This window comes from Tamandua tetradactyla, chromosome 3, assembly GCF_023851605.1.
Source record: "Tamandua tetradactyla isolate mTamTet1 chromosome 3, mTamTet1.pri, whole genome shotgun sequence".
NCBI lineage: Eukaryota > Metazoa > Chordata > Mammalia > Pilosa > Myrmecophagidae > Tamandua > Tamandua tetradactyla.
In genome coordinates this window covers 94551682-94578804 of record NC_135329.1, presented here as the reverse complement: position 1 = coordinate 94578804, position 27123 = coordinate 94551682, and the positions used below count along the sequence as shown (strand labels likewise).

Sequence of the window (27123 nt, the reverse complement as noted above, 5' to 3'; positions counted from 1 at the left end):
TGCGTCATTAAGGAAGGAAAACATTCCGGTGGAAATGTAGGACTGCAAAACATTCTAGACTAACTGTAGTAGGCTTCTCCATGATCACCTACGTTTGGTTCTCTCCCTGGAGGGATCACATGTTCCAGTCCCCTGGCGATAAATCTGGCGCAGAGGAATAGATCTGGTCAACATGCTGAGCAGAAGTGAAGTTTTTCGAGAATGAAAGAGTGGGTCTGAGAGCCCATGAGCCCTTTTGCTCTGATTAGTGACTAAAGAGGCTGCATGTTTGTGGTAGAGCCACCATCTGCCACGGAGCAGAGCCCCCACAAACCCAGGCTGTACTTGTCACATAAGAAACAAGCCACTGAGATTTCAGGGTGTATTTTTTATTACAGCATAGACTATCTTAATACACCAGCCAAATACACATTAGTAAAAACAAGTTGCCACTTGAAAGTCAGATAAAAATATCAGATATTTAAAGATCGCTAATTAATTTTTTTTTGGGGGGGAAGGAAGCTGGACTTAACTCTATTATAAATTTTACATATATTCTGGAAAGATTTGCTTCAATTTATACTGATCTGCCTCCTCTTGGACAGGCATGATCTTGACATGAACTAGTTCTGGGGCATGGAAAATTCATGAAGATTTGTCTTTTACAAACATCTTTGAGCTTCATCTTAAATGTGTCTGGCTGCAGGATTCCCCAAGTCAAGTATGAAAACTGCACACCAGCTGTTTCCATGAGATCCTAAGGTGATGGCGTAGCCCTTTCTTCTTTCTATAATGTCCTGTTGGAAAATCTCAAGCTTTTGTACAAAGCAGAAAGAACTGTTTTAAAACAGAACTGTCACCATCAGACTTTGGTCAAGCAGACAATCTCAGATGATCTAGGAATGACATGTGTTAACTAGAAAGGGAATAAAAATTAGTTTCATTCAATGGCAGAAACTCCCAGGGAATGCATTTCAGAAAGATTTCTTCTAAAACCATTTCAGCACTTGGGTCCTCTCTTTCCTTTATCGACTCAATTGCTCATCATAATGAATCGGTCCGCAGTCACATTCTGTACAAGTTTCCTCAAGAAAGTATTTCTTAGAGAGACAAGTGTTGCAAACAGAACAAAGCACAGTAGTACTGAGTAAATTTACTGTTTTTGGAAGACAAGACTGTTTTTAAATGGCAATACATTTCTCAAGTGCTCATTACTTTTACAGTCCACCTTTGGAAAGGCCACTGAATAATTGGCATTTACAAATCTCACCATGTGAAAAAAAGCAGGGTCACAATAGAATGACACAGTTCCACCAGAGCACAATTTTGGAGTCAAAACTGTCCCTTGTTCATAAAAATACTCAAACTGCAACCAGGGAAACGATGAAAGGGAAAAATTGCCCATATATGGCCATCAGTTTTGACACGAGACTCATCAATAGCCCAGTCTTTCCCAGGCACATCATTATCTATCTGATCTGCCAAATCTGATATTTAACATTGTCTTCAGAACAGCTGACATGCTCCAAAGAAGTCTATCTTGTAAATCAAGAAGAAGGATGACATGTTTCACAGATTTCATCAGTGATAAAAAGAAGGGAGGCATAAAGTAGAGACACCAGTATCCTTGTACTTACTGGCACAGTAAGAACTGAATGCACTAAATGGATTGAAGGGGGGGTGGGGAGGAGGGATCCCCATAAGCCTATTTTTACTGAGCCCAAGTAAGAAACTTCTTAACCTCTTTATCTCAGTTCCTAACAAAATTGAGTTTGTGGAATGCAAAGACATATGATCAGGCAGATGACATGATTTTGTGGTAGAAAAAAAGTGGTAGGGAAGGCTGAATCATATTGGCAGACAAAGTCAAGCTGAAGCTTCTCCTTCTTAGCCGAAACCCATAAAAATAACAAAACAAACAAACAAAAAGATTTCAAAAGGAAAAGTAGATGGCAAATTAAGGAGTGAGGCCCTCAATGGGCCAGAAACAAAGATGACTCCCTGAAACAATTAACAGCAGATTTAGAGAGGGAAACCACAGCTACAAACATTCCAGGAGAAAGAACTGCTAAAAATGAGAATGGCTCCATAGGTATACAAAGCTCAGAGTGTAGATGCCTGTGCAGGAAACGGTCAGGGAAATTGATCTGATGGGTTCGACCCAGCTCCTATGGAAGCAAGCAGGCTGTACAACACTTCATGCTTCTCCCACTCTCCAAACTCGGACCAGACAGAACAAAGCAGTAGCTACTCCCCAGATGTGAGTGGTGAGAGTGGCATTTAGACCAGAGAGGCATGGCAGTGTATCCAAGGCAAGCCAAGGAGCACTCACATCCAGAAGACTTGGTGGCTGGCTCTACCCAGAAGCATAGCTGTCCTTTCCTGCCATGAATCCAGGCTGGCTGTGGGAACTGATACAGTTTTCACAGAAGGGGTTGTGGGGAATATCAAATACAAAAAAATATTCACACTGTGTTTGGGAAAAACCAACATATGAAAAAGAGTCACTAAATTTAACAAATGGGAGACTTCTACTCAAGCAAGCATTTAATGGAGCAAACGGAAAGACTTCAGAAGAATAACAGACTCAGGAAAAACTAGAAATGCAATACACTTCCACAAGAAAATAAGAAACAATTAAAGATCCTGGAAATGTCAATGGTGATCACTGAAATGAAAAACTCAAAAGATGGGCTGAAGGCAGAACGGATACAGCTGAAGAGCAATTCAGAGTTGGAAGATCCAGTTAAGTAATTCTCGAATGTAGCAAAACAGAGAAAAGCTGAGGGATAGATAGAAAGCAGAAACAAAATGGCAAGGATCTCTTGAATAGGCAAGTTTTAGAAGAAAAGAACAGAGAAGGTAGATAAAGGAATACCAAAAGCAGTGACAGAAAAATATTTCCCAGGATTATACAGAGGTTTTCTCTGACTGAACAGAATTAACAAAAGACTCACTCTTAACATGTTGCAGTGAAATTTCAGAACGTCCAAGATGATGGCAAAAGCCAGGAAACATTTTTTTTTTAAAGAGGAGGAAAGGGACTCTAATTAAAATCCCAACACAATCCTGTCATCTGGATAGGTATTCCACTCAAATGGTGGAATAGAGATGACACCCTTTATTTCCTCCTCTGAGTGGGCCTCTGAGATCATTCCAGGTAACGTCATCATTGCTATTAAGATCTGGTCACCCAGGCCTTGAACCTCCACTGTACCGCTGTCTATCTTCACCCACTTCAGTGAACCATGTACACAGAGTTGTTTGGATTCACATCATGCACCTGAAGATCTGGAAATGTTCCACTTAAATTTCTTTTTAACTACAAACCCCAAGTCTGTCACACTTCCCATTAAGTAGGTTTTTTTTAACCTCCTTAAGGCCTACAGTCCTTGACCTCACCCATTCTCGTCTGTTGTCATGTCAAAATGGCTAATTTCAACTTCCTTCCCAAACCTGTCTGAACTTTTGATAGGACCCTCAATTAATTTTTCACCTAGCTTTGTGCCATGCCTATCAATTCATCCCTGACTTAAATCAACCTGCTCCATCATGGTTAGTCCAACTCCTGGGCTGCTAAAACCATTTAGAGAAAAATGGCTCAACCATGTTGATTGGTTCCTCTGCAAACATCTGATCTCCACCCTCTTCTGGGTTCTCAAGGGCCTCAAAACTGTCTGCCAGTTCTTTCTTCATCTCTGGTCAGTTGCTGTGCAACTTTATAATGTTGTCCAACTTGTTCAGTTCTCTAGCTACCTCCAGCTCCCCTCACTCCCAATAAATGATCCAGTATATGATCAGGCTTTCCTTAAATATGTTTTATGAGCTATTTTATTATTACAGAAATATTTGAAATGCTAAGATACAATGGGTTATGCTCCTTTTATCCAGGCTATGAACAGAGAAGTAAAAATATGGATAATAAATAATAAATAAGATATAATGGGTTAGAAAAAGCATTTTTCAAAATAAAACAATAAAAATGCACCTTCTGGGTGGGCCACGGTGGCTCAGCAGGCAAGGACGCTTGCCTGCCATGCCAGAGGACCCGGGTTCGATTCCTGGTGCCTGCCCATGTAAAAAAAAAAAAGATATATATATATATTATAAATGCACCTTCTCTAAGATAAATTAACCTATCCAGCTGCTCTTCATAATACCAGTTACCCTCTGCCTGAAACTTCCTTGGGCCTTGGCTTTGTCTACATCTCCCTTCTCTTGCGGTTTCCTCCTACTTCTGACCACACCATGTTTATATCCTTTACCAGTTTCTCTGCTAACATGCTTATAGGCCACAGACCTCTTTATTTCTTGCTATAACATGCTGTCTAGGTGAGCTTATCCACTCCCACAGCCTCATTTACTATTGCTATATGTTGATGACTCTCTCATTTTCATCCAATAACCCAGAATCAAATATCCACATATCACAACAAACTCAACGTGACCCATTAGCCTGCTTCTCTGCATTCCTCTTTGGGGTTTGTGGAAATACCATTCATCTAATTTCCCAAGATAGACAAATTAAATCACCATTGACCCTTCCTCTTCCTTAACCTTACCACCAAGTCAGCAAATTCAGATGATTTTACTCCAAAATACTTCAATACATCCCTCACTCTTCACATCCAACCCCATCTCTAGTAACTGGGCCCTCTCCACTTTAATACAGCCAATTAAAGTTGTACATTTAGAATCACCTGGGAGATTTTTAAAAATCCTAATGCCCAGGGTACACACCCAGGCCAAGTACATCAGAGCTTCCAGGGGCCCACATATCAGCAATTTCAAATATATGTAGCCACATTTAAGGATTTTCCAGAGTTGAAGATATGAGCCCACAGATAGAAAGTGTATGCCAAACACCAATAAAGAAAAACTAAAACAAATCTACAACTAAATAAATCAAAACTGGAAAACCTTACAATAAAGTGAAAGCATGTCAAAAGCTCCAAGAGTCAAAAGACAGATTATCTACAAAGAAAAGAAAATCACACAGATAGCAGACTTGTCATCTGCATTATTAGATGACAGCAAACAATGAGTTAAAAGAGCAGAAGAAAAAGAGACTGTGAACCTAGAATTCTATAGCCTCCTAAACTGTTCAAGAATGAAACAGACTTTTTCAGGCACATAAACCTAAGCTCTCCTATTCATTCAGAGACCATCACTAGAAAACTATCTTACAAAAATGCTTCATTAAGAAAAGTGAACCAAGAAGAGTGGAGAGGTATGCAGTGATATTGAACAAACAAGCCTGACTCCACCTAGAAAATACAAGGTGTGAAATGTGCATACCATTGAGAGGTTCCAGCTCAATTCCAACAAATAAATAACGCTTACTTTAACTTTTGTAGTAGGGACAAGCTAGTTCATTTTAATAGTTTTCTCATACCTTTGTAGAATTTAGTTTGAATTTTCAAGTGTGTAATTTCTGTAACTTTAGATAACAAAAAGGAAAGAAGCAATGCCAATATAACAATCTTAGAAAATGCTTACCACTTCCTTTCATTTGCAAAAAAAAAAAAAAAAAAACCTGAAAATTATTTAAGAATTCCAGTGACAAATTGTGAGATACTGAGCTGTTTGTATAAAGCCTGGTCATTACCAGAAACTTCGGGTTAGAGTTCTGAAGCTGTGAAAGTCAGCAGTACCCCATACAGGAAATGTTTAAAAACTTGAAAAAGGGATCAGACTTTGACTAGAGATATGAAAGTTATCTGGATAGAACTGGGATAGATCAGAATAGAGGGTGAAGGATGATTATCATCCATATTTTAAAACTTCAACTTCTAAGTGAGACCAAAGGGAGAGATGTTTATTTGGTGCAAAATATGTATTTAGGGTAGTGTATTACCTAATTTAACTTAGATGGTCAGTTTAGTTGAACACCATAAGTACATGGAATCTTGACTAGGGTGTGAGATCTTGTTGGTTTGTCCAGATTAGTGTGATGCCCTGATATATCCAAGAGTCATTTGGGCAGTAATAAAGAAGTATTTGCAAGGTCCCCTTGGGGGACTGAAGAGAAAGGAGGAAATATTCAACTTCCCCATTTGGAGAATTTCTAATATTCTCATAGGCAGTGGGGACAACCAAATCAAGAGGCTGAGCCCTCGATTTTGGGGTTCACCCCTATGAAACTTATTCCTGCAAAGGAAAGGCTAAACCTACTTAAAATTATGCCTATGAGTCACCCAAGAGAACCTCTTCTGTTACTCAGATATTGCCTCTCTCTGTAAGCCAGGTGAACTCATACCCTCCCCCTACGTGGGACATGACTCCCAGGGTATAAATCTTCCCGGCAATGTGGGACCCAGCATCCTGGGACTGAGAAAGCCTTTTTGACCAAAAGGGAGAAGAGATATATGAGACAAAATAAAGTTTCAGTGGTTGAGAGATTTCAAATAGAATCAAAAGGTTATCCTGGAGTTTATTCTTATGCATTATGTAGATATCCCTTTTCAGTTTATGGTGTATTGGAGTGACTGAAGGGAGGTACCTGAAACTGTTAAACTGTATTCCAGTAGCCTTGATTCTTTTAGATGATTATATGACGATACAACTTTTACAATGTGACTGTGAAAATCTTGTGTCTGATGCTCCTTTTATCAAGGGTATGGACAGATGAGTAAAGAAATACAGATAAAATAAATAAATAATGGGGGGATATGGGATAAAATAAAATTGGGAAGATTGAAATACCGAAGGTCAATGAGAGGGAAGGGAAGGGGTATGGGATGTATGAGTTGTTTTTTGTTTTTTTTTTCTGGAGTGATGCCAATGTTCTAAAAATGATCATGGTGATGAATACACAACTAACTGATGATACTGTGAGCCACTGATTGTATACCATGTATGTGTGTGAAGATTTGTCAATAAAATACTTTTTAAAAAGGGTGGTGCGATTGTGGCTCAGTGGCAGAATTCTCGCCTGCTATGCTGGAGACCCAGGTTTGGTTCCTGGTGCCTGCCCATGCCGGGGGGCAGGGGGAGGAAAATAAAAAAAACTGAATTCCACTGACATTTACTTGCCCTAATATGTACTTAATTTCTTTCCATTGTTTGTTGGTAAATGCAACCATGCATGTTGATCTCATTCAATTAATCCATAGTACTATACTGTAAGACTTACCACAAGGAAGAAAAAAAGACTCTTAACCAAGATGATAATTATATATTTAATACATCTTGCTTTCAATAGCAATTTTCAAAGTAAATATATCATAGACCTTTATAACTTATTAAGATTTTATAGCACTTACAAAGTTGATTCTAAAAATATACCTTATCTGTACTAAATGAATAATATTATCTGGAAGACAGAATAATAAATTATAGTCATATGCTTATACCACTCTAGATAATGCTGTATGCATATATTCAATATGAAATCCTTTTAGAATTTTCACACTTTCAGCCTTAAAACGTAAGATCAAAGTTTGGCATACAAGATCTCAATCAGATAGCAGTGTTTTTAAAACCAAAAACTGAAAATATCTACTTGACATTCTAGGAGAGCACAGGCACATGCACATACATATATACACACTAACATTCTCTCCATCACACACACATACACACACACACATCCCAGAGAACTTGGGAGACTTTGCCCTTGTCTATCAGACAATTGCCATCAATATCGAAATTAAAAAGGTGTTTAAACCATTTAAATAGTTTCAATCGCTGAAAAGATATGCTCAAAACTGCTATCAAGATCTTTAACATGCACAAAATACCATCTCAATACATTCTTAAACAGACTTGAACTATCCAGTAATGGGCAAATAAATACTTTAGAAATTATGTACCCTTCAATTCCCCAGACTGCATATGATAAGGTTGCAAAATCCAAGCGTTCCGCTGACAATAAGTCATTTGACCCAACCCAGCTTAAAGTGGTTTGCTGCCACTAATAACAGAAGCCAGCAGAATTAGGAACTTCATTTTGATCTGTTTGGGATTTCTTATTTGTTCCAAGTGTACAACCAGGGGAACATTGGTTTGCAAATGACAGCTAACATCACTTTACACTTTATGGCACTGAAGAAGGTCACTTTGTATCTCCAAGACATATATTTATTCTAGTTAAATTCTCTAATGAACATTACTTTTAATTATATATACTTTTCTAATTTAGACTCAAAACAATTTAATGCTGATAATCCCTCCTGGTCATCACATATACTTTCAGTAAAATCTGCCTAAACAGAAATTACTCTTTGGACTCTCCAGCAACGCAGGCTTGAAAACATTCTACGGAAGTTCTTCATATACTAAAACACCCAATGCTCTCTGAAACATTAAGACAGAAATGTGTCACACATTATGGTACACATACTCATCCTGCGGTGATTAGAAAAATAAAAAGGCACAACAGTAAGTGAAAGAGAAAATATCAGTTTTCTGTGTGTGTGTGTGTGTGTGTGCGTGTGTGTGTGTTTTGGTTTGCCTCTTATTTTATTTCACTGCTTATAAATTGTTCAAAGCATTTTTGTACTCTGCATGACAGTAACAGAATATTTTGGCACATCAACATTGTGATACAATGTATGGTATGTTTAAAAAATTAATTTAAAATTTTCATCTAATAACGTTTTTTAATGTAGTACATATATATATTTTACAGTTATTTAAGTCAAATACATAAAGATTTGCAACTAATTTACAGATGAAGCAATCACAGATTGCAGTTATATATATATATATAAATATACCAGTCAAGAAAAACCTGCATCCTGGCAATTTTACAGTCTGAAGTTTTGTTGGGATATCTATCATTTACATGCCCTTTTCATCTTTTCCTCTGTACGAAAGATATATATTTTGCTTTCTTCATTCCTGATGAGATTTTTCTGCGATAACTTTACATTCATACTGAAAAATTAAAAGGTTAACAGATCAGTTTATTTTGAATAGTAATTTCCAAATATGCTTAAAAACTATAAAAATTAATACTTCATTAATCTACGCTCACTCTATTTCTCAAAGAATCTTACAGTGATTATGATTAAATGACAAATATTTTAGGGAAAATGAAAATTCACATCCTAGAAATGACAAGAGCCATAGCAAGAGGCAGGAGAAACACAACCCTTCTGCATTTCAAGCAAATAACAGTATGTGATTTAGATCAGTATTAGAATATGAATTAAAAAGGAGAAAAAGGAAGCAACGTAGTTTTTCTCTGTATTCTCACTAGGGTGAATCAAGCAAAGGAAAGGTCATAAATTTAAGAACAAGACTGATGTAGTAAATTCAGATTATTATTTTTAATCATTTTATGATTTGAGAGAAAAAATCTATTTCATTAACAAAACCTTCTGGTCAAAACAGAGCTGTGTTCCAGTAGCCATGTTTCTTGATGATGATTGAACAATGATATAGCTTTCACAATGAGACTCTGTGAATGTGAAAACCTTGTGTCTGATACTCCTTTCAGTTACTATATCAACAGAAGAGTAGAACAAATGGAATAAAAATAAATAATAGGGGGAACAAATGTTAAAATAAATTTAGTTTGAAATGCTAGTGGTAAATGAAAGCAAGGGGTAAGGGGTATGGTATGTATGATCTTTTTTTTCTCTGTTATCGTTTTATTTCTTTTTCTGTTGTCTTTTTATTTCTTCTTCTAAATCGATGCAAATGTTCTAAGAAATGATGAATATGCAACCATGTGATCATATTAAGAATTACTGATTGTATATGTAGAATGGAATGATATCTTAATGTTTTGTTTGTTAATTTTTTTTAATTAATAAAAAAAGTTTAAAAAAAATAAAAATAAAAATACAGCTATAAAAATGTATGCACACACTTCAAAATAAAGAAACCAACAACAGGCTTAGGAAAACTGCATGGCTGGATTATTTAAAAGATAGCAAAGTAAAGCCCTCTATTCTACTAGCTGGCTAAAACAGAAAAATGACAACTCTTAACCATGAAATTGCTGTGGCCTTTGAATACTACTGCACGACCTCTGCCACCTATGACTGGGGTGACCATCAAGGTACTTTTCTTTCATGACTAAAATGACCAAATGTTTTGATTTGCTGGGGACATTTCCAATTTACACACACTGCAGCAAAGTAGTTATTAATAGTGCCTCTATTAATGGTCCCTTTTTGAAGGAGTAAGAAAGTAAAGATTAAATTTAAAAAATTCTAATATACCAGTTTAGACGATAAAGCATGTCACTTTATCCATAACACATACTGGCTTTTCTATAGTGCCCCTTCAACTTCTATTATACCTATAATTAAATTTTTCTTAATAGCATTGAAAAAGAGAGATCACAAGAATGTTGTCTTCCCAAATGCTTTCCCTCAAAGAAGGAATGCCATGTAGACAAAACTTGTCCTAATAAGCATCAGCTTACCATTGCCAGTTGTCGACCAATGTTTCCCATTGTTATGCCTCCAGCAAAAAATATACATGGTAACCAAGAACGAACATAGAGAAAATCTGGAGATGTATATCTAGAATGATAGAAATATTTTTAACAACCCACAAAGGAAGTACAATGACATTAAGATAATTGCAACTAAAATAAATTATTCTATAGATTAAACTGGCTAGCCTAATTTCAAAATCTCAATTCTGAATTTAGTTATTTATCTAGCCAACAAGCATGAAAAGGATAGTACTTACTGATAAACACCATTATAGACTAGCAGTTGAGTGACCAAGGTTGCCAAGAAAGCAATTCCTACACCAAGGCCAAAACCACTTCTAGATCGATCAAAAGTCCACCACAGTCCAATGGATAATGCAGCCAGTGTGAGAGACAGCTGAATGTTGTTATCAAAATCCACTTTCTGAGATCAGTGTTAAAGAGTCATCTTAAAACTGGTGACCAAATAATATCAACTTGCCATTTTTCCAAAACAAGAGATGTTATGCTGAGAAGGGAATTGTTTATCCTAGAATGTATTAAATCTTTTAATACAATGTAATAGATAACCTAGGATTAAAGCTGTCTCTAGCATTTATCTTTAGTAAATAAAGATATGCAGAGGGCATGATACTTCATTAACAGATCATACTGACCTGTAATCTCGCCCCCAAAATAAGTATAGATAAATTCCCAATTAGAAGAGCAGGCCAGCCCATTATTTAAGAAACATTTTCCTTGCTAAAAAAAAATGTAACTGGAAGCTTCAGAACATAAGTATTACTAAAGGAACATATTTCTTGCTAAAAAGGAAACCAATATTACTTCTCAAACAGGTTTAGAATGACTTGAGAATCAGACAGGGACTTGAAAATAGAGGAGCTGACAGCTATTTAGCAAGGTACCACATTCTCTCTATGATTTACTGACAGACACATTTTATAATAATGCAGCTCAGAAACAAGAGTACCAAGGACACAGTATCCCCTTCTATTATGTCAACTGTTCTAGTTTTTAATTTGTTGAGGATAAAGCCTTGAAGTGAACATTATCTTACAACCTGCCAAGCTATTTTGGTGCCTCAGACTTGCTGCTGTTAAACAGTTTGCTCGAATGATATTTTATTTCCATCACCTACTTAAGCATTTATTCATAAATGTGAGGCCCTTTCAACTACAAAATCTCTGGGCAAAAAGAAACCTTACAAATTCAATTTTCTTGTTTCTTTGCTGGAGGATCACACTCACAGAATTAATTCTAAGTGTCATTAAAAGGGCGTTATCCACGTCCCTCTTCAATTACAACCAGCTCCCTGGGGGCAATGGGTGCCTCACCAAGCTAACTGGTCATGCTATCACTATATAGAAGAAAGAAGTAAAAAAAAAAAACTATATAAAGCCATTTCCCCTTTCCTTTAGCCCCTTTTAAGCACCCCACTGTTGACCACTATACCCCCAGCCACACCAAACCAGCCTGAACACCCGGCTTGCTTATACTTCTCAGCATCTGAGGGCTGTTGTGGGCTAATCCCTCTAAGTCATTCTTTGTTTAGACTTGATTTCTCAAAAAAGCCTATAGGTTTATGGCTGTGCTCTCTGAAAAAGCTTTTCTTACTCTTTGGCTGTCATTCTACCTAAAACTCCAAAAGAAAAGGTTATGAGCTCTGATTTTCTGTACACAACAAATATCCTTGCAATTTGACACTAACTGGGTTTCATCTTTGCTAACTACGTTAACTTCATTAAGAGTCAAAGCAAAATAAGGAGGCTTCCAGGGAAAACAGTTAAAAATACATCCATGCAAAAAGTAGTACTATGTGATGTTCTAAAGTAATAAAAAAAAGTCTATGATAAATTTTATAAAAGTTTTGGATTTTCCTTAAAGGATAGCAGGGACAGCTAAGATTGTTATATTTAAGCATTTCATTCAGAGAGAGAAAAGGAGGAACCAAGGCAAAGAATTTAAATTAAGAATATGAAGTTTTGCAAATTTCAGAAAAGGCTACTTAAAAGTCTCTCTTTAAAAACAGAGTAAGGAATTTACACACTAAGAGGCCCTGGGGTAGGAGAATGAGATATTCCTAGACTTGAGTCAGGACCTTTGAGGTCTTGGTCTCAGCTCTGTCACAACCCCACCAGGAGGAATGGCTGCACTAACTACCTAGCCTCTCTAGCTTTCCGTTATCTGGTTATCGCTATAAAGAAATGTCTAATTGGATGATTTCTAAGTTCTCTTCTATATATACTAGTCTACAATTGTATCTTTTTAAGCCCACCTAACCACCAGATTCATTTTTTATAAAATCATAGATGTAAAGATTTCACTAAAATAAACATTTGAGGAAATTCTTTAATACAAAAGGTAAATCTGAAATGGAAAACCAAAATCACAGCCATAGAGGGATTTTGAAATTCACAGACTTCCAAAGACCAGCACAACTGGGACTTAGAAAGGCAGATGTGTTTTCAAAATCCAGGACCCTGGCTCCTTCAACATTTCTGTACACATGCTTCTCCAAAACACCTCAATACTTTATATAAAAGACATCAGAATCTACTTGCCACATGACCCACCCTCTCTCTCCAGTTAACTCTGCCCTCCCTGAGCCTGGTGCAGTCATAAAGGCAAACCTTCAGCAGCCTGCATCACACTTCCTGCTCTTCCCAGCATCAAAGGCTCCTGCCACCTCCACTCTCTAAACCGCATCTTCAGGAAGAGAGAAGACATGACCAGTTTTCCTGAGATCTTTCTACAAAGAGAAGGTAAAGGCAGCGAGGACAAAATTTGAGAGAAAAAAATTTTTTTTCCTAGGGCTGACTTTTTTTTTCTAGGAGTAGAAGGTAGCAAGAGAAGGAAAACAAAACAAAGACTACCTCACTACTTCTAGACAGGACACTATAAAAACACCCATTAACTGCCATAAAATGACCAGAATCCTTCAATGATTAAAATTTTAAAATAGGTACCTTAGGAAAAAAGGAGTTTTTGGCCAAGAGCTAAGCTGAATATTTCTACTTATTCCACTTTGAATTACGTGGTTTATTGGTATTGATTAAAAGCAGTAAATGACAGTCTGACTTTAAAAAAAAAGAAAAGCGTCACTTCTTTAAATTAACAAAACAAAACAAAACAAACCAGCATCTGATGCCACATGTGCTTACTGGTAAATCTTACATGAAAAAAGAAAGAGAGGAAGAGACTCCTTTGAAAACACACCTGTTTCAATCTTAGAATTACCAAAACCATTCGGAAGTAACTAAGCAACTTAATTTAAGGTAAACGTAAATTTTTACAAAGTGCAGTTTCTAAGTGATATCAAAAAACAGGGACTTAAGAGAAAGGTTATACCTCAAACTATAATTGCATAGCTGCTATTGTGATGTTTCAACAAAACTGTTCCCGTTCTTTTTATGACTAAGTGGACACATCGTAGTTTGACAACGAAAAGTTGCAAAAGGCTATTTAACATTTGGTTTGTCAGAAGCTGTTTTGTTATTACACATTTCATTACAGCATAAAGGATACAGCGCTGGCATGATTTATCCCAACAAAGACGGCTACACAGCGCATGACACTGGACCACTCTCTTTTAAATTTATGTGGTTCTCCTAGATGCCTGTCAATGCAGGGGTATAATAACCCAATCACAGCTGTGGAAAAAAAGAGAAAAAATTAAGTCATCTCAAGTTGTACTGGCAACATTTAAGCTAAGTTATCTCAACCACCATATGTATTTTAAAATTCCTTTTAAAAAACTCTTTAAGTTACTTAACATAAAACACTGATGTTTGCAAAATTACCTTCCAAAAGAAAAAGATGGTAATACCAATGAAGAAAGCATTGTAAACAATTACAACAGTATTCTAAATTATAACAGACAAAACACTGAAGTATAGGATTCACAGATTATCATCAGGACTACATGATTCAGGCTACCTTTGTACTACTAATATCTATGAGGACTGAAAAGCACCAAGCCAGTTAATAGTTAAGCAATGTTCTCTTTAAGTCACATAACCATAAAACATGCTATTAAATGTCACATGTTCTCACGGCCCAGCTGTCCCATCACATGGATGGCCTTGCCCCTCCCAGCTTCTCTTTTCAGTCTCCTAGGGCTGAAGCCCTGACTGTCCTGACTCTCTTCCATCCTGGCCCTCTAATGAGACAATATGCGATATTATCATAGCAGGGAAACTTGCAATGGAAATCAATTTAGACTCAGAATGTAGAAAAAATGGAGAAACATGGTCTAGGAATTACAAATTGTTGGTTAAAATTTAAATTCACTATTAAAAGAAAAGAAATAATCTTAGCAATTTCTTAGTTTTGGAAAGCACATCTTGAATGCTGTATAATTAACTATAAACAACTATAAAAATGTTTATGATTGAGACCCAAAATATTTTCGCCCAATTAGCATTAACACTTGTCAAATCTCAACATTCTATTCATTAAGTGGGAGAGGATTTTAAAAGTCAGTCATTAAAAAAAAAAAAAAGACTGTCCAATGAACCAAAACATTTTCAGCAAGTTATAAGGAAAATGTACTTCTACAGATTTAAAACAAAATAACTAGGCAGCTTTGATTTGCTAATCTTCCTAAACAGATCGATTATGGCTATTCTGGTAATAAAGAAACAACTGTCACATGAGTTGAAAAGAATTAAAATGTTCTATGCCACCTATGATATATCATGAAATTATTGTACCAAAATAAGCACCTGAGGGTCAAAAGCCCCTCCCTGGCCTGGTATTGGCTAGCTATATTTTACAAGCTATGCATTTAACCTTCAATGAAAAATGCGATCAATTAATATAAAAAACCACAGGCTAACAGACCAATAGAGCAGCATTAGAAAGAGGCTGCATGCCCACCCTTCCACCTGGAAGTGAAATCCTGCAATAATATACACATTTTATAGTCCACAAAACTGAGTGGCCTTTTGAGTTAGGTGTGATCTGTGAGCAGAGAGATTAACAATAATTTCAGAATGCACACCTCTAACAGCTATTAGTAAATTTTAAAGTTTCACATTAAACTCCTATTTAAAAGACTGCTCTAAAATGCTGTTAGATTAATTGACAGCATTTCCAAAAGTTTATGCAATTAAAATGGCAACAAGCATGCCTAACAGTTGAAATGTATCTAAATGAATATTACCCCTTTTTTCTCAAGGGGTTGTGACTATCAGCTCATTTGTCCCCTTTCTCCTTCCCACTCACTCTCTCTCCTCCCTTTGCCTGTTGCTGAGTAATATCAACTAAGATCAGGTATTCCAAGTCAGTTTTCCTCAGCAGTTGATGCCATAGGTAAAGAATTATCACATAGAGAAGGCTGACATGTGTGTGCAAAGATATAAATAAGTAAAATTGACTATATTTTTATGCACGTGATGTCAGACTTGCAAGCAAAAGACAATTGAGGAGAGGAAGCAAAAACACAAAAAAGAATTTAAACTGCCATGCTGCCAACCTTGGGATTTGCCAATAAAAATCAAATCCATTGAGTGTGCATGGTTCTCAGTTGCTCACTGAGAGGGAGAATTCAAGGAAGCTTGTCACTTTCCATTACATGTCTTCTTTCTTTCCTTTAAACAAAGGCATGGCAGAGTTGGATAGCAATATATACACCACCACGAGGTTTCACTGTTTGAGAACTCAGAGGTACATCTGAGCTACTTTTCCTCTTCTTCCACTTTCTTATTTGTATAAGTAAGATTTGTTCAAATCATACTTGTATACATATAAACACGGTCTTGCATAATCATATGCTTGCCTAATGCAAAAATCACATTTCTTGTGATAGCCTTAAGCTATTTCCCAGTAACTAGTTACCATCTACCAAGACCGAAGACAAAAGAAGTTTGTAAAACAGTATTAAGTCATCATTTTTTGATAGTGGTGTGTTGAATCCAGTGATGCATTAAAAGGAATAGTCAAATCAAACGTCAGGCAAGAAAGGGGCAATGACAAGACCACTAGATGGGATTTACTTTTTTGTAAAATTTTGACAGGGTAAGGTAATTTTTTGTTCACAAATACTTAAGCCCCAGGAATGTATCTGGTTTTTGGTAGTTGCTGAGGATTTAAAAAGAAAAAACAGTAAGACGTGGTTCCACCCCTAAATTTCATTCTACCGAGAGACCACAGCAACAACTAAATGCAATAATGTGCTGGGGATGGCACTCGGAGGGCTAGTGGGGACCCAGTCATCTTCACCTTATGTGTGCTGTTGTGGAGTCAGGAACACCTCATAGGAGAGGTGACCCTTCTGGCAGGAGTGTTCACTAAGTGAGTGGGGCGGGGGGCGGGGGTAAAGGGTATGCCAATCCAAGGAGGTGCTTGAAGAAAAGCAAAGACAACTGAAAACTCCTGGTATTACCAGGAAACTCTAAGCTTTAGGCACAAAGGGAGCTTCAGGGTCCAGAGAGACTCTGAAGAGGATAAAAGTAGACAAGGACCATATCACAAAGAGATTTTGCCCTGCAGAGAACTGGGGAATCATGAGAATAAGGCAATCAGATAATTGTATGGGAGAGGGAGGAGATGCTCTTACAGCAGTAAGGATATAATACCTGTGTGTGTGTGGGGGGGGGGGGGTCAGGGGGATGGGTGGGATAGGAATTAGAATCAGTAAAAGAGAAGACTTTTAAAATTCCAAGCAGAGTGGTTGAGGGCCTGGACCAAGAAAGAGACAGAGGAAAGATTAAACCTAGGAAATTAGGTATGGGAGGTGGCAGAGAGGGAGGAGTCTTACAGGGCTCTCCAGGACTGGGGAAATGACTGCAGAGCTAAACAGAAAAGATGGTTTTGTTTTTTCCTTTTTAAAGTGAGATACTGCGTTCATAAGTATGGACACATCTTGACTACTTGTAATTTTTGAGGCAACTTATATAGCTATTTTTACTGACCCAATAGTAGTTGTCTTTTCTTTCCTACTTATTCATTTAGAATAAAGATTCTTTGTGGCCCTTCATAATGCTCAAACTCCAATTTTAGTACACTGCAAACATACAGAGATTAATTAACTTGTAACACCACCTATTATTAAACTAAAAACAGGGAACTAAGAAATGGAAAATGAAACCAAAAAAAGTTTATCAAGTCCTCTACTAGTTATCCCTCCAGAAGCACCACTGGCAAATTTTCCAGGACTGTGCTATAGGGAAAAGGGGTAAATAACCAGGGGGTCCTTCTGTTTACAGGTAGAAAGTGGTGGTCCTAGAGACCTTCGGGAAGGTACTGGCTCAGTCTCTAGATGTTAGCTGGATAAGAAAATCTTAGGATGATTATCAACGGCAAGAGATATTAACCTAGAGAGTTTTGAAAATGCTTGCCAACATATATACCCAAATACATATATGTACACCACAAACTTATACATACGATGTAACTTACATTGTTTACCTCTTTTTTTCCCCTAGATACTTTCTGTAAAATAAGGGGAGCAGGGTATGGAAAAGGAAGCACAGATGGTGCAAGAATCCAGTTTTCATCTTTGGCACCTTCCACAAATCTGCTACCTTCACTCTCATTTATCAAACCATGGCTCACCCAATAAAAATGCAAAGTTAACTGGAATCTAGATTTCCTAAGGTCTCTCTACTTATGCTCAGGTAACTCATGGAATGTATTGCTTTCTGAAGAAATGCCTAAGCAAGAAATGTAAATGCAAATTCCCCAAATGAAAAGGTAGGAGGATAAATGGGTAAGTGTGATAAACCTAGTAATTGGGAATGGAAGAGAAGTAGGGACAAAGGGACTGAAAAACAGGGTTACCATTTAGAATTTTCTTTCCTAAGTAAGCATTCGGAGTGTAAGTGCCCACATCACAGGACCAGAAGGACCAGGAAGAAATGCAGCCCCAGTTTCTCTCCATAATGGAGATACAACAGAAGCTTAATCCAGTTCTCCAGCCCAGCCAGAGTTGCAATGGCATTTAATATGTCTCAGTCTGATCCAGCCCAGCCTGGTACCCCATCTAGAGGGCTGGAAAGAGGGACTCTGAGTAGGGGTAAATGTAAGTAGCTCCTTATTCTGCTTCTCCAGCGTGTGACAGTTGAACATGGCTCCACCATTCACGGCTCTGGGCTCGTTTATTTCCTCTCCCCATCTCAGCTTCCTCATCCCCTTCAAATAGGAACAATACCAACCATCTCTCCCCCAGTGGTGCCCTAAATATCTTGGGGTTAAGGGATGTGCCTGGCATGTTAGCATTCAACAAGTAATAGTTTCTCTTGCCTATCTGACTTTCCTTTTGTCTCTCCTGTAAAGACATGTTCTTCCAGGTGCCTAAAAGCTTCTAACAGCGGTCAGACAATAGCTATAACATAGGAGAAGATAAAAAAGGACTAGAAAGAGTTGTTGAGAAAACCATTTTTTTCTCTTCTGGATTTAAATGAAAGAAAGCAAAGTATACAAGGACCAGTAGATACAATAGAGTGATGATACAGCAAAGTTATGCTTTTTTCCTCTTTGTCTTTTTTAACTATTTTGCCTGTTCTCTTGGAGAATGATAATAACCGTGGGGAAACATGATTTTAAGTCACTTTTTGATGATTTCTCTTTTAATAGTGAGCCATCAATATATAAACCTGAACCCTTACCACAACAATGTCCTTCCATTCATAGGGCAGGATTATGTAATTGTCCAGTATATTTCATGAGGTCACTCTAAAATGGCTCACAACTAACTTTTCACCCTTCAACCTCCAAGTTTCAGAGTAAACCAAGAAGAACTAGGTTATATTTCAAGGTATTCACGTACATTAAGTTTGTGACCAAATGGACATACAAAAAAGCAATTTTCTCCCTCATCACAATTTCCTTCTACCACATGATTATGGCTTCTTTCTCTTACTCTATTCGTCTCAGTCATTAGAAAAAGCTAAAGAGTTTTCCATTATGGAACTTCAGCATCGATAAGCATTCTGAAATGCTCCACTTTATCCAATACACACTGTCCACCACCAAAAAAAACATCTAAAGTAACTAATAAGGTAATGATAACTTTTAAGTTAAGAGAGTCTATTTTTAAGTACTTATTATTCTTAAAGGACAGTTTTTGCAGTTAAAGCATATGCAAAAATCTAAAAAAATAACATGGACTTTAAACCTGAATAAAACTATTCCATCTTTCAAGAATGAATCTACTTTGAAAACCAGATCATAACACACACATCAAAAACTTAAAACCAAACAGTTGTGATCGTCATCAAAACAACTTAAAATAAGACATTTATGAGATAGATTGAAGAAATGACAAAATTAATAAGTTAAATGTCTCTTTCCTGTGTTGGGAATTAAGATTTTTTTGGGTTAACTTTTAAATGCTCATAGTTCAGATAGAAGGCAGACATAAAAGAGTACACACTCTATGGTTCCATTTATATTAAATTCTAGAATAGGCAAAAATAATCTACAGTGACAGAAAACAGATCAGTGGTAATCTAGGGATGGGGAAAAAAGACTATGAGGACGCATAGCAGAAGAGAATTTGAGGGGGATGGGAATGTTTTGTCTATGGATTTGTGGTGGCGTTTACGTGACTGTATGTATTTGTCTAAACTCATCAAACTGTTCACATAAAACATATCCATTATACTGTATTTAAATTTTACCTCAGTAAAGCTGATTTTAAAAACAGTTGCTGCTCAGACAACACCCACACTCATTTACCCCATGTTTCGTTTCTAAGCATTACTGAAACATCCTTGACATACCTGAAGCTGTGCCACAACACAGTGGTACCCACCATGCTGAAGAAAAGATACTTGCAATCACACCAGGTGGAAAGAGGGTCACATTTCTCTGAATCTGAAGTAAATTTAATACTAATGCAAGAAATACTCCAATCAGAAACAGAACAATTCCTCGAATCATCAAATTCACACTCCGGCTAGTGACAGATGAGATATATGGGCCACACTTTTTGGGCCCAGGTGACTCTGTCTCTCCTTCTGCCATGTTTTCATAAGTTCAGTAAGCTGGCAAAAAAACTGGCTTCCCAGCTGAAAAACTCAACTGGCTGTGAATCAAAGCAGACCGACGTTTCAACAGTACCTCATCTCTTCCTAAAATAGGATCTACCAGCAATCCTGCAAGAGAGAAGAAAAAAAAAATCAATGTGTGTCTAATCAATTTTCCTGATTTCAATGCCGATTAATATAAAAGGACAAATAATGAAATGACAAGTTTGTATACTAATTAATTTGACTAAGATGAGGTTTAAAAAGTATTTTTATCTGCATAAGGTAATAAAAAATATAGTGCTACACTTGTGTTAACTATAAGAGGACCAGTGACCTAAGAGACCTAAAGGTCAGAACAATTGTAAAAGCAGAGCAGGTTATCTGAGACTATTACACTAGAATCTGGAAGATCTTCTACCTAAAATTTCCAGCCCATCAGTTACAACAGAGTATTTTATACTTTACACAAAATCAATATTTTCTGATTGAAAATATTGTATTTTTCACAATAAAATATGATTTGCTAAAGAGGGTAACCTCCACAGGAGAGCTAAACGACCTGCTTTAATGTATAATGCTTATATATTTGAATTTCTGCACAAAAACATTCTACAAAGGACATATCCTCACCCATTCACCTACACATTCCCCAATCAAAAAAATCAGACCTGACAGGGTCTCCCCTGGGTCCACGACTCTGTCCCACCTCTTGCTTAGGCTGGGCCTGCCCCTCGCAGCCCTGGGAGCTATTGTGAGAAAGCTGAAGGAAGAAGCTGAAAGGAGCTAAGAAAATGACTACCTAATGGCTAAACTAAAAGGCTAAAGAAAATGAATAACCTAATGGTTAAATTCAAAGTCATCCACATGGCTCCTGACTCCTAAAACCCAGAACTGTGCTAGCATAACCAGTCTAGTTATCTGTTCACTCCTCTAACCAAAATGATCTTTCCATTGTAAGTGCTTGTTCAAGACGAGTAACATTTGAGACTTTCTATATGCTGTTCTAAGCACCTGCCATATGATAACTCATTTAACCCCTATAATAACCCTTCAAGGCAAGTGCAATTATGATGTCCATTTTACAGAGGAGACAAATAAAGCAGAGAGAGGTTAAGCTTATATGCTTAGTAAGAGGCTGAGCTGGATTCAAATTCAGACATTCTGGCTCAAAAGCCCTGATTCTTACCACAATGGTCAGCCTCTCAAACTGTCCCATCTTCTTCTATGCGCTCTCTACGAATACTAACACTTTTAAAATGGGAAAATACTATGCAGACTACTTTGGTAACTTATTTTTATCCTGCCCAACAATAATATACTTGGGCATCTTTACAAGTCAGAACATATATGATCTTCCCTTTGAATTCCATAGTAGTTTATTTATAACCTTACTACAACACTTATAATAGTTACCTTATAATTATACACATAGTTGCTTTATGGAGTATAAAATTTTTATATAGGTCTTATTCATTATCATATGTCCCACTGTCCCCATATATCCAGAAAGGTTCCTATCTAACCCACAGGAAGAACTCCATATCTTCATTCTTGTTTAAGTTGGGTTAACACTTTTTGAATCAAATAATTTTGGGTTACAAGCCTTTTGGAAGGTAAGCCTAGCATCTAATCATTTGAAATATATTTCCTCTGAGTTTCCAAGTTTCGAACTACCTTACAAATGAATTTTGGAACAAAACCAATGTATAAACCGGGGCTAACATGAGAAACAACCAATATAACAAAAGGGAATATTTTTAAGTACTAGCAATTTTCATAGCCTATCAGTTCCACGTCATAAACACTTACAAAATAGAGTTTGCTACTGAGGCTCTTCACACCCAAAGCTCTGTGCCCAACACTCAGCGGAAGGAAGGAAGTGGTTCCATGCCTAAAGTGGTCTTCACAAACCTCCTTAGTTTACAGCAGAACTGACTGAGCTCTATGGCTAAGAAGACTAAAGAAATGAATACATATTACAGCTGATTAGCAGGAAAACATAGTCTAAATGCCAGCCAAAAATGTTCAGAAAACATCTCCTGACCTACTCTTGCAGACTACCCTTTGCTCCAGTATATTAGAAGGCCATGTGTCATGCTCACTTTGAGCAGGCTGTTCAATAGCTATGGAATAACAATTCCCCTTTCCCTTCTCCTTCTTCCCCTCCCTTCCTACTCCTCTTCCTTCTTCTTCATTATCATCATCATCATCACTATTGAACTCTAACCTTCAAAATATAAGATTATAGTATCTCTAATCTTCAAAACCATCCTTAAGGAAGTTATTAACATCCACATTTTACAAATGAGAATCCTAAGACAAGAGATATATGAACTTGCTTAGGGTCACTTGATATACAGTATTGGAACTAGAATTTTACCTCACGTCTGATTGATTCCAAAACCCATCTTCTTTCTTCTATGCCTTGAGCGCTATTTCACCCCAACACCCCAGGATGTCTTTATTGATACATGGGTCTATATAAGGGGGTTTAGTTACTGAAAAGATGAGTAAACGTTGGAGAACCATCTCGACTGTAACAAATTCTCCAGGTAATAATGCCAATGTAAGTAGGCAATTATATAATAGAATAAAACCATGTGGAGAAATGTACAAACACCTGAAGTTTTTCTCAAAAGTTCTAGATCAAGGTAATATAAAAATATTTTAAAGGGAAAAACTCAAATATCCAACTAATACACTGTATGAGACCAACAGCTGTGTTTCCTTCCCAGATTCCCAGCAAACACAGTAAACTGCTCTACATTCTAAAAAAGCTGCTAGAGGACAATTAGTATATGTATCGAGTAATCTAAATTGCTACATCAAATCATCTGTTTCTATCTGTGAATTTTGCCAAGAGGTATTTTTTGGCATTTTGAGCAGGACAATTCCTTGCTATGCGGAAATGTCCTAAGGACTGCAAGATATTTGGCACCCCTGGCTCCTGCCCATTACACATACACACACACACCCATTTGTGACAACCAAAAGTGTCCCCACATACTTCCAGATGCACCCAAGAAGGCCCTGTCCTCCCACGGAGTGTCAATGATTGCTAGAGATTTCTTTCCTCCTTCTATTTCACGGCTGCTAGAGACTTGCTGTTTGTTTACCTTACTCTGCCACAGTTCTTTATTTAACTTTCCTGCCAGTGCTAATTTACAGTTTCCTACTTCACCCCAAAAGCTTCCGTTAAAAATAACAGAACATCTGTGTGATGTTTGAATGAGATCCAAAACGCTGATTATGTGACTATATCACAATACAGTAGTACATAATTACTTGAGACAAAATAAAAGCTAAAATGATTTAGAATCCAAGTATCCTAAAATTTAAGAAACAGAAGAGAAGTGGGAGATCATCAATTCCGGGGGAATGAGAGCCCCATTCAAAAACAAAGAAAAGTTGTGCATTTTTCTGGGTCGAAGGTTCCATGATTTATAGCAAGTACTCAAAAAAGTCCATGATCCTAAAGAAGTTAAGAATTGGTGAACTTAAGTCCTTCGTTACTCCCTGTTTCTACTTTTCCAAAAGCACTGCATCACTTCCTTTAGCACAAGTAACGGCCCTTGTGCCTTTTAAGTTCAGCAAATTCAACGTATAGATCTTTTTAAAATGGTGGGGATTCACATTAGGTCTGTGAACTGGAGTATCAGAAACCTTATACCACATTAAGTCTAACTACACTTTTGATTTCATGTCATTTCTGACATTTGACATTCATCAAAGTGCAGTTTTCTTTGCGTGTGTGTGTATGTGTGCAGATAATTAAGCAAAGTCTTCCCTATCTCTTTATTTGGTGCAATGAAGTATAGCAGGTAAAATGGAGAACAAGATTAATTTTTAAATGTTATGCATTTAGAACTATTAAGTTTGTTTTACTGAAACAGAATTTCACCCTCAAGAAATTAATATCTGAATACTGGTTTCAATAAAGATTCTTGAGATTGTTTAAAAATAAGAATCAGTGAACTAACAGTTTGTCGTTTTGCTGGCAAAGCATATGAGACCTAAAGTGGTCAAGCAAACTGACAAGATCAAGACTGTAGTACCAGATATTGCTACCACAAACATGTAAAGTGAACCTTGTTCTGAAATTTGATTTTCTAATTATATATATGATATTATTTTCTTAAAACAAAGCATACCTATACTTTTAAAAGTACTTAGATCAGCTTTGAGCCTCCAAAATTAAAAATATATAAAAAGATCTATCTGAAAATGTTATTACACAAGAAATAATTTGCTGATGAGGGAAGAAGTCTCTGGCAAAAAAATATGTGTTATAGGACAATATCTCAGTAAATCCTTGATAATATCTGTCTAAGTAGTCAGGTATTTTTATCTCCATGTTATAATATAAAGTAGGTTAAACATCTTTCTGGAATAACAATGCTAATCCCAGGAAGTACCAGGACAAGTATCACATGTTTTGACTCCATAGCCAAAGTTTTCTTTGCGTGTGTGTGTATGTGTGCCAAAGTTCTTTCCATTTTCACAATACTTCCATCTGCAAACACTACACAAGAACAATTTAATTGTCACACAAGAAACAGTCTTTAAAGTCATGTTGATAACTACTGGCAATACCAAAATAATGCTTTTTTTCAACAATTCACAAGGAAAATCTTTCCACAGGACATGAAAAATTCTACCTTGAAACTTGACCTACAATTTCTAAAGAATACACTACTGAACAAAAAGACAAATAGTTCAAATAGTTCGGATTGACCAATGACAAATCACCAGTACATTAGTAATGTAAAAATATTTTTCCAGGTGTATGACTGCTTGTTGATGGGCTATCCTTTTAGATAAATAAAAGAAAACTATAAGTTTTACTACTGAAAATCAAAGCGTATGTTTGCCACTGAACCAACTTTAGGCAAAGAGCGTTGGAAAGCAAGCACACCAAGAAAATTTCCTGGTAACTTTAATAACTGGCTGCAGTGTAATAATTGCAACATTCATTAAAACCGAACAGCAAGGACATTTTAATAATTAGAAGTCAAAGACATATGGTTATTCCCTCGGATTACCCTATGTCTTCAGATGCCTAAGTCAAGCAGGCTGCTCAATAATAAAGTTAAATTACTACTTCCACATCTTTTTCATCATGTGCTCTTTTAATTGGAATGACATTCTCAAAATAGTATAAGCATCAACTTTATAAGAAATCACTTAAATCAAAAAAACACAAATAAAAGCACAGAAATGTGAATCATAGTCTAGAGACACTAATTAACTTCTAGGAAGAAAAACAAACAAAAAAGGTTCATCTTATAGACATTGCAAATCATCCTTCCTTTCAATAGTAAAACCCAAACACAGAAATCATTAAACAAGCAGGGTTCACATCCCATTATTGCTTTTAACTGTCAAATTTCAGTTCCTAAAAAGGCTACTCCTTCATTTGGTAATACTTTTCTGATAGCAAAGAAAACAAACTGTCTTTAAATTACTGAACTAAATTTTATTCTTTCCTTTTCAGCAAAACCATATGTAAAAAGCAACAGTTGTCAGTTTAAAAAGAATCAACCTTTTTCTCAAATGTGCATGAATCACAGTTTGGCTACTTTACACCAGATACGTTCTGAGAACTATGACAAAACACACTACACTGAACACAATGCCCAGAGAAAGCAAAAAGGGGGATAATTGCTAGGGTCCTGTCACGAATATTTTCCCATGGGGCCCCTATAGTGGCAGCATTCCCATTATTCATTTTCATTCAGTGGCTCACTAACAGGGACAAACCCCCAAATTGGAAGAAAATGCAATCTAGTCATTGCTTGGCTGTCCTCATTCTTTCTGCAACCAGGACTGGAGAATACCTTCCCCTGCTACCTGGAGAAGTGATAACTGACAAGAAATGCCTAACTATTCCTTCTTAAAGTATATCCTCATTAATTCTACAAAACAACAGACTCTTCACAGTGTATTTTCCTACCCTATTTAACGCCATACTTAGACAACTTTTATTCAATACTAACTGGACATTGGATCATCAGCCCTTAAGTTTTAACACCCTAACCCTTTCCCTCCTCCCTTAATCACATTCCTTTCCCCAAACCCCATTAGCCCCTAAACCCCAGTAACTATAACCAATTCATTTCTAGGCCCAGGCGAGAGTTCTCTGACTGATCTACCCTATCTACTCCAAAGATATCCAATCCCAATGCAAAAGTTCCACTCCGACTCAATGTCAACAAATCCTTTTGCGGATTCGAAACATACTGCACCACCTACCTTTTGGGATCTATCTCCCTCCCAAGCCTGGGACTCCTTGGCCTGTCTACAAGCTTCTGAAGTGCTGACAGCTCCGTGCTTGACAGCGTACCCACTTTCATCCCTCAGACCTCCAGGGTCGCCCTTCCCGCGTCCTCCAGCCTTCTTCACGCTCGAACACTCTTCCACTGTCCGCGGAGCCTCGGCTTCTCCTACGACCTCTTCCCGACCCCGAAGACCCCTTTCCGACCTCGCTGCCCCTCTCCACGTAACAGGAGCCCTCGCCCAATAGGCCCTGGCGCCAGGTCCTCATCCCCATCCGTGGTCCTGGCTCCCCTCACCTGCGACCGGGGTTCCCAGCCTGCAAAAACACAAGCAGCAACTCTTCCCTTAGGTCATCCCCTTCAGGCTGCTTACCTCAACACTCGGTCACCCGCGCTTCGCCAGGAAACCCCAACTTACCCCCGCCTCCGCCATCTTCTGGGACCATCCCCTTCCCCACCTCCACCTCTTCCTTCTCCCCTCCCACTGCTCTGCTCCAGC

General features: G+C 37.3%; 1 protein-coding gene across 6 annotated transcripts; it reads right to left on the bottom strand.

Annotated features, from left to right (window-relative positions):
* INSIG2 (insulin induced gene 2) lies at positions 1-27123 on the bottom strand. 6 transcript variants are annotated; one of them, XM_077153550.1, is made up of 6 exons: positions 27043-27071; positions 20441-20475; positions 13901-14025; positions 10633-10799; positions 10361-10460; positions 1-8859 (listed from the first exon to the last, which is right to left on the bottom strand). In XM_077153550.1, the coding sequence occupies exons 3-6, from the start codon at positions 13943-13945 to the stop codon at positions 8818-8820; spliced, it is 354 nt and encodes a 117-aa protein (XP_077009665.1). In that variant the 5' UTR covers positions 13946-14025; positions 20441-20475; positions 27043-27071; the 3' UTR covers positions 1-8817. The 6 variants fall into 6 exon arrangements, with proteins under 6 accessions (XP_077009665.1, XP_077009663.1, XP_077009660.1 ...); XM_077153548.1 differs by lacking the exon at positions 27043-27071 and adding an exon at positions 26922-27013; XM_077153545.1 differs by having other exon boundaries at positions 217-8859; positions 20101-20475; positions 27043-27123.

Excerpts from the sequence above, each read along its gene's own strand:
- INSIG2 (XM_077153545.1), bottom strand. The coding sequence starts at position 20,344 with ATGGCAGAAGGAGAGACAGAGTCACCTGGGCCCAAAAAGTGTGGCCCA. Across the intron at positions 14,026-20,100 it reads GTGTTGTGGCACAGCTTCAG|CTGTGATTGGGTTATTATAC; the intron begins GTATGTCAAGGA and ends TTTTTTCCACAG. Across the intron at positions 8,860-10,360 it reads TTGGTCGACAACTGGCAATG|TATGAATGTAAAGTTATCGC; the intron begins GTAAGCTGATGC and ends TTAATTTTTCAG.